Below are 8,552 nucleotides of genomic sequence, written 5' to 3' on the forward strand. Positions count from 1 at the left end.
AGACGCCCTGCTGAAAGCCAAGTGAGATCATCACACACACACACACACACACACACAACACACATGGATATAGAGGAGGACACTGTAACTGGAGCCTCACTTCACACTATCAGCTGTTTTGTCATGTTAATGTTGCATGATATATATCGCAATCTTCTTATTTTTGTTAGAAATTAAATGTGTGTGTGTGTTTTCTATCATCAAATGGACTATAGTGCACAGAGAGAGGCTAACCCGTACTGTCTGGTCCATTCCTGTTGTGTGTGTGTTTAGAGGAGAGCTAGAGAAGCTTCGTGAAGTGATCAACAGCGCAAAACAAACCAAGATCGACTCGGCGAGACCCCAGATCCTGGCGGCCGAGGAGAACCTGCACAGCATGATCGTGGACCTGGATAAAGTAGTGACCAAGGTGAGGGTCTCAATCTGACTGTGGTAATACTGTCTAACCAGAAACTATTCAGACACCAGATATCATTTTTGATAATTTTCACTAGTGGGTTCAGGACACTATAGTTCATTAATGTGAGTGAGGAGAGCAAAATCAGTTTCAGTTTAGTTTATTTCTAAAGCACATTTAGTGACCGCAACACGGCTGACCACAGTACAGAAGAAGAAGACCATAAGATGACAGATAACAGGAAACAGAGCAGAACAAAACAAGACATTACAATGTATTAAAAGAAGTGTGACGAGCCACAGAAGAAGCTCTGTCACCTGAGCCAGCTCTTGGAGTGTGGAGTGAGTGTTGATCTTCAGACCTCATAAACCCGTGAGGGATTCTAGTGTAGTGATAGACAGATCGCTCTGCGTTTGATCATGTAGAGGTTTATAGACCAGTGATAGGATTTAAACTCGAGTTTTAAATTTGAGTTTTAGATTTACCATAGTAGATGGAGTTGCAGTAATCCAGCCTAGTCGTAATAAAAGCATGGATTGGGACTTCCAGAGACTTCTCGGATAGAAACGGCTTAATTTTAGCAAGAAAGTGGAGATGAAAGAAACTAGAATCAATCACAGAGCTGATGTTCATTAAACTTAAGGGAATAAAGTAAAGTAAACTGTGACATATTATACCCATAAATTCTTCATTCAGTGTATACCAGTAACATTATAAACATTATAGACCAAAAATGATTCGGACACTTTGAGCTGATCATGTTTTGCTTCAGTGTTTTTTCTTTAATAACTAATGCTCTTTTTACACACAGACTGAACACAATGAAGCATTGCTTGGTGATTGGTTGAGCTAAACTGGTATTATCTAATTGTGTAGTTAAATTTAACAGCTGACAGATATTCAACATAACTCATGTGTGAGACAGTCTAACAGAAGGACGGACAAAACCAGTCAAATATCCACTGATCTGAGAACTGAGTTCTGCTCATATTTTATCACCACTTTCTAAACTATAGCGAATAAACTGATAATGTGAGAAATGATGAAGTGTCTGAATAATGTTGGTTTGACTGTATAAATGAGAATAGAGCCTGTAATCCCTTTAGCTTTATACTCACAGAGACGCATCAGTGTGTCCCGTCTGGAGTGTTTGTCTCACACCTGTGTGTGTGTGTGTGTGTGTGTGTGTGTGTGTGTGTGTGTGTGTGTGTGTGTGTGTGTGTGTGTGTGTGTGTGTGTGTGTGTGTGCGTGTGTGCGTGTGTGTGTTGTGCAGGTGCAGACGGCGCAGTCGGAGGCGAAGGTCGTGTCTCAGTACAGTGAGCTGGTGAACGAGGCCAAAGCTCAGTTCCAGCAGGAGCTCGCCAACATCACACCGGAGATCCAGGCCAACTGGAAGGGACTCTGTAAGATCTCACACACACACATGGCCCAGTTTACTAGGGTGGGGGTCTTTTGCCACCTCACGATTCCATTCAGATCGATTCTCGATTTTGAATCAAATCTCGATTTGATATGTGCGTTGATTTGATTGTAGTTTACTATTTTGTGTTACTTTTCTTATTTGACTGCGGTAGACAGTAAAAAACAAATTAGTTCGTTTTTCTTCCCATTTTTGTCAACCCAATATTATAAAACAAATGCCCTTTGAGCTGAATGCAATCATTATTTGTTTTTATTAACATTACAATTTTTTTTTAATTTGTCCTTTTTTAATTACCGAGTGTGTACTGGTCTTTAATAATGCTTGAAGTGTATCCACTCATGCCAGCCTAGTTCCAGCACTGCTCTGTTGTGTTTGCCAGCGGGAAAGCTGAGCGTCGATGACTTGAACTCCCTGATCGCTCACGCGCACCGGCGCATCGACCAGCTGAACCGCGAGCTAGCGGAGCAGCGCGTGCGTGAGCAGATCCACATCGAGACGGCGCTGGAGCAGCAGAAGCTGGAGAACCAGCGAGCGCAGGAGCGAGCCGTGGCGTCGGCACTCGAGCACAGCCGAGAGGACATCAGGATCCAGCAGGAGAAGAAGGTGCTGCAACACACTCACACACACGCTAACATGCTAAACACATACACGCTAAACACTCTCACACACTAACACGTTAAACACACTCACACTCTGAAACACTCATACACTAACATGTTAAACACACTCACACTCTAAACACACTCACACTCTTAAATACTCACACGCTGCAACACACATGCTCACACGTTAAACACTCACATGCTGCAACATGCCAAACACGCTAACACACTGAAACATATACACACACGAAACACATTCACGCGCTAAACACACTCACGCTGAAACACTCACACGCTAAACACACTCACACGCTGCAACACACACGCTCACGCGTTAAACACTCACACGCTGCAACATGCCAAACACGCTAACACACTGAAACATATTCACACACGAAACACACTCACACTGAAACACTCACACGTTAAACACTCACACGCTGCAACACACACACTCAACATGCTCACATGCTGCAACACATTCACACGTTAAACACACTGACACGCTGCAACACGCTAACATGCTAAACACACACGCTGCTGCAACACGCTAAAATGCTAAACACACACATGCTGCAACACACTCACGCTAAACACACTCACACGCTGCAACACTCATGCTCACGCTGCAACACACTCACATGCTAACACGCTAACATGCTAAGTATACTCACACGCTGCAACACTCACACGTTAACATGCTAAACACACATGCTGCAACACTCAAACGCTAAACACACACACTCACTCACACGCTGCAACACACTGACACGTTGAAGCTAAACGCAGCACTGCTCAAACGCTGGGATATGTTACTGTTTTAGTTTTTGAAAGAGTCTCTTCAGCTCATCAAGGCTGCATTTATCTGATCAAAAATACAGAAAAAACTGCAGTATTGTTTCTTTTCTGACCATATATACGTATTTTTAGGAATTTCAAACTTTTTTTAGCGTCAGTAAGAATGAGTTCAAAATTACAACCCAGTGAATGTGATTGCCAGTGATTATGAATGTATGCCTGAAGAAGGTCGTGCTTCAACACCCTCAGCGCCAAAGCTAAACGCAGCACCACTCGAACGCTGGGAATCATTACTGTTATAACTGCTTTTGAAAGAAGTCTCTCCTGCTCATCAAGGCTGCATTTATCTGATCAAAAATACAGAAAAAACTGCAGTATTGTTTCTTTTCTGACCATATATACGTATTTTTAGGAATTTCAAACTTTTTTTAGCGTCAGTAAGAATGAGTTCAAAATTACAACCCAGTGAATGTGATTGCCAGTGATTATGAATGTATGCCTGAAGAAGGTCGTGCTTCAACACCCTCAGCGCCAAAGCTAAACGCAGCACCACTCGAACGCTGGGAATCATTACTGTTATAACTGCTTTTGAAAGAAGTCTCTCCTGCTCATCAAGGCTGCATTTATCTGATCAAAAATGCAGAAAAAACAGTCATATTGGGAAATTATTGTTCCAATGTAAAACAGCTGTTTTCTATGTGAATATATATACACAGCTCCAGGAGGTGCGTGAGGTGCTGGAGGCTGAGATGAGGACTCAGCTGAGGCGTCAGGCGGCGGCTCACACTGATCACCTGAGGGACGTGCTGAAGGTCCAGGAGCAGGAGCTGCGCCAGGAGGCTCAAGAGGTGCGCTACACATCAATCGCTCATTTAACGATTAGAGGAGTTCCTCACGACAGAAATGGGATGGGCAACCTGTCTGACTAACTCAATTTTAGTCGGTTCTCCTTTGATCAACCAGTATTTTCATCTTAAACCCCAAGAATCGATCTTTTAGTCTGTGCTGTTTTCAGTGGATGCGTGAACAAAAATTTACTAAACATTATTTGTAGCGTCTGCCGTCCAATTAATCACAATAAGCTTCGTGCTTTGAAAGCTGAGACTTAGTTTTTTTTACTATCAAAAGTAACAAATATGGTCAGTTTCATCACTTAATTCAGTCAGTAAATGTCAGTTTGTGTCTCTTTAATGTGTGTGACAGCTGAAGCGATCATCTCTTCCCCTTTACTACTAGTAAAGCAAATAAACATCAAATAAACATCAGTGAACATCAGAAGATACAGAACAACTCATTGAACTCAGTCATGTCTCATGTAATCCATCAGTCAGTGTTTCAACCGCAGAAAGACGTCAATAAAACAATATAACGTCACATTTACCTCAGAGAAGCCGTTCAGTGATCAGAAACTCGACAGTCATGGAAAAATAACTATGTATCATTACATACTATATTTTTACTTAACCTGTTGTCTTCATTATTTAATGTGTGTTTGAATAGATTTGTCATGAAAACAGGTTTTTAATTTAAATATTTATATTTCAACAACAAATTGGAGTAGAAACTATAACTATATAATTAAAAAATGTGTATAAAAATGCCTTTTGTAGAATTTAAATATTTGTATACAAATACTACATTTGTCTACATTAGACTACAAGTCTACATTTTGATTTATTATTTATTATTAAACTTTATTTTCAGTTTCGGTTAAGTAAAACAAATTTTTTATTATTATTATTATTTAGAAAAGGGACAGTGTACATTAATCATGTTACAATGATATGTATTATATTAACATATTACACATTACAAATGTAAATGTACCCAAATTAGCCCGAAGGCTAGTTTTCATCGCTAGTTCTTTTGCCAGATGTGATTAGGCCTAAAACTAGAGAAGAGGGTAAAACAAAAACAACAATAGAACTTATAAAACATTATCTTCGGTTTTGGTGTTTCTGTTTCTGATGCTACTTCATTTTAGTAGCATCACTAATCCATTATTTCCATAACTATCTCTAGTGTTCTCCAGTTCTACTGAATCGGTATTGAAAATGATATCCCTCTAAACGTGTGTGTGTGTGTGTGTGTGCAGGTCCTGAGCAGTAAGATGATGGAGCAGGAGACTCATTACCGCAGGCTGACCCAGGAGCAGCTGGACACCTTCACACTGGACATGAACGCAGCGTACGCCCGACTCAAGGGCATCGAGGAGGCCATCGACAGTAAGCCTTCGCAAACTCGCTCTTCACACACATACAAAAATGGGCGGGAGACAGGAATATGGCCTGTGATGCATATTTCAGATAATACCAGAGTTATGTCTTTTGAGTCTTTCTGTTCAAAATGTAATTTATTCGACAGAAAACAGTATGATAACATTATCAAAGCAATCCCGCAATCTATAATCCAGATATCTTCTTAAACGTACCTCACATAACCTGCTGTCTTCCTAAGAGTGTCTCTCACTCACCTAAACTTACCCAATATTACAATTCGGAAAGCCTTTAAGGAATTATATCCTTTTTCTTCAAATAAAAATAACAATTTTCAATATTTTTCCAGTGTTGATTAAGATTTTAAGAACAAAATATCTTAAATTTCCAGTTGCACCAAAAGCTAAGGAAGAGCACTTTAAAGCTCTTAATGGAGTATATCCATCTAGAGAATGATTACGATGTCGATTTCCTCTTTTTGTGTTGATCTGATTGAAACAACAGAACATCTGTTTTATGATTGTAAATTTGCCTGTGCCTTTTGGGAGGATTCGCATTACTGGTTTCCTAAATTTGAAGATTTACCTGTATTAACAGAGGAAAAGATAATATTTGGTATTTTTATGACAGATGAAACTCATGACGTGGCAGTTAACACATTTATTATTCTTAGGAAATATGTTTTTCATGAGGAACTGAGCCATTATTTCTTATCGCTAAAATGAATGAATGAATAAGAAGAATGCCTTGATCTTATCTACTTTCATAGAGGTTCTTAAACTTGCTGAAAACCCCTAGTCTTTTATTTCTTTATTTATTTAAACGTATTTTTATTTTATTTCTTTAGTTTACTTTATTTATATTTTCTTTATCTCATGTTATGGTACTTGTCTGTTGTCTGATTGAGACATTTCATATTTTGTACCAGGCCAATTATGGTTGTTAACATTGTTCAATAAAGTTCTTAAAACTTCAGCCACATCCGGCTTGCGTTTGACCTTCGCTTGACGTGTTCTCTCCTGTCTCGAAGGTCATGTGACTGCTGAGGAAGAGGCCCGCAAGGCTCACCAGTTGTGGCTTTCCGTAGAGGCTCTGAACTACACGCTGAAGTCCGCGGGTGCCGACTCCCCCACCGAGCCTCTAGAGGGTGCTGTGCTCGCCATCAAAGAAACCTGTGCGGAAAACGAGTTCGCCCAGGCGCTGGCCACCGCCATTCCCGAAGAGTCTCTGAGCCGAGGCGTCTACAGCGAAGCTAGCCTCCGCGCGCGCTTCTACGACATCCGCCGGCTCGCGCGCCGCGTGGCGCTCATCGACGAGACCCGCAACAGCCTATACCAGTACTTCCTATCCTACCTGCAGTCCGTCCTTTTGTTCGAGAGAGAGCAAGAAGCGCCGCCGGCTAAACTAGCGGCCGAAGATCTCGACACATTCAAGCTGCTCGCCTACGCTACGTACAGCATCGAGCGCGGAGACCTGGAACTAGCCGCGAAGTTCATCAACCAGCTACGTGGCGAGTCGCAGCGCGTGGTGCAGGACTGGCTCAAAGAAGCCCGGCTCACTTTAGAAACCAAGCAGGTGATCAGCCTGCTCTCAGCGTATGCTAATGCCGTGGGGTTGGGCACCACACAGGTCCCTTAGCCACACCCACATGACCTTAGCCACACCCACATGCCCCTTAGCCACACCCACTGGCCCCTTAGCCACACCCACTCTGTGGAGATTATGTAAATTACGAGGCGTGTCATTTGCCCGCTGTTATCGGAGCCTTCTGCTCAGCTGATTAATTTATTAATAGTTTTGTGTGCTAGCCAGAAATCTGTCCGAATTACTTTTGCAGGAAGTCTTTGCCCTTAAAACAGTTCTTAAGTGGCATACCAATCAGAACAACCAGTAGCTGCACCTCATATATGCAGAGAAACACATCTCAAGGTTGGGTTGATCTTGACAGTGGCGGCACTCACTGTATATGATTGAAGTGCCTCCGGGTCATCGGATGGTAACCTGTTCACCGCTTCACGATGCACGTGTAACTCTTCAGTTTCAAAGTTTAATATTTACTGGTTGTTTATTAACCCAGATTGTTGAGAATAATCAGTGCTTTTCTCATTCAATATTGGAGATCAATAAATCATGGTTGTTGACAAGAATGGCATTTCAGTTATTTGCATGTCTGAGTTTTAAAAACAGTCGGATCTGGTTTAGCAGGGGTTCGTTTTAATTTAAAGTCCCCCTGTGGTGAAAATCCAGCTTTTAATGTTGTTTATGTGTCTATGTGGTGTTTTTAATATGCTTTAAGACAAACCATGTGTAAACTCATAAGTCGACACCATTGCTGAGTATTTTCTGCTTAAAACTGCAGTGAACCAAAGACAGTCTCAAAAACACGCTTTGAAATCGCTGGTGTTTCTGACGTCACAAACTACCTTGTAACCAATCAGATCAACGTGTGATCGTCAACCAGTGGATCTCTGAGCTGAGTGAGTGAGTGGAGGCGGGGCTCATTTGCATATTCATAGAACTGCATATACTAAATGAGGCAAGGGTGTCGAGTTACATTCAAGATATTTTAAGGCATGAAGACTTTTTTCAAGGAATTAAAAAAAAAAAAAAGTCATATTGGTGATCAAAGATCTTTTTTTTTTTTTTAGCTGTTTACCAAAACATGCTCAAATTACTGTTTAATAATGAATATGGGCTTAAAGTGCACAGTCTCGGCTTAATTTTAAGGGTATTCACATCCAAATTGGAGGAAAGGTTTAGGAATTACTGCTTTAATATGTAGACTTTTTCAAGGGACCAAAAGTAATTGGACAATTGACTCAAAAGCTGTTATTTCATCAACAATTAAGCAGGTAAAAGGTCTGGAGTTGACTCTGTTTTTGCATTTGTATTTGGAAGCTGTTGTTGTGAACACGTATCATGCACGTGAAACAGGCTTCAAACACCCATCCATCAGAGAGATGGCAGGAACATTAGGAGTGGCCAAATCAACCATTTGGGATAGGACTAAAAAACGCATAGGTGAGCTCAGCAACATAAGAAGGCCTGGACGTTCATAGAAGACAACAGTGGTGGATAATGGTAAAGAAAAGCCTTTCACAACATCCAGCCAAGT

The 8,552-nt window shown here is 41.2% G+C and overlaps 1 protein-coding gene across 4 annotated transcripts in view; it reads left to right on the plus strand.

Annotated features, from left to right (window-relative positions):
• immt (inner membrane protein, mitochondrial (mitofilin)) overlaps nucleotides 1–7,584 on the plus strand; it is a 19,339-nt gene extending 11,755 nt beyond the window's left edge. For all 4 annotated transcript variants that reach the window (XM_084132409.1, XM_084132410.1, XM_084132412.1 and 1 more), the window contains 7 exons: nucleotides 1–21; nucleotides 274–409; nucleotides 1,672–1,801; nucleotides 2,201–2,424; nucleotides 3,938–4,069; nucleotides 5,317–5,446; nucleotides 6,468–7,584. The exon at nucleotides 1–21 is cut by the window's left edge and continues 83 nt beyond it. In XM_084132409.1, the coding sequence (XP_083988535.1) occupies nucleotides 1–21; nucleotides 274–409; nucleotides 1,672–1,801; nucleotides 2,201–2,424; nucleotides 3,938–4,069; nucleotides 5,317–5,446; nucleotides 6,468–7,075 (1,381 nt within the window). In that variant the 3' untranslated portion in view covers nucleotides 7,076–7,584. The remainder of the gene's footprint in view (nucleotides 22–273; nucleotides 410–1,671; nucleotides 1,802–2,200; nucleotides 2,425–3,937; nucleotides 4,070–5,316; nucleotides 5,447–6,467) is intronic.
• The last annotated feature ends 968 nt before the right edge of the window (nucleotides 7,585–8,552 follow it).

The sequence above is a fragment of the Abramis brama genome (genome assembly GCF_963993115.1).
Source record: "Abramis brama genome assembly, chromosome: 13".
Classification (NCBI taxonomy): domain Eukaryota; kingdom Metazoa; phylum Chordata; class Actinopteri; order Cypriniformes; family Leuciscidae; genus Abramis; species Abramis brama.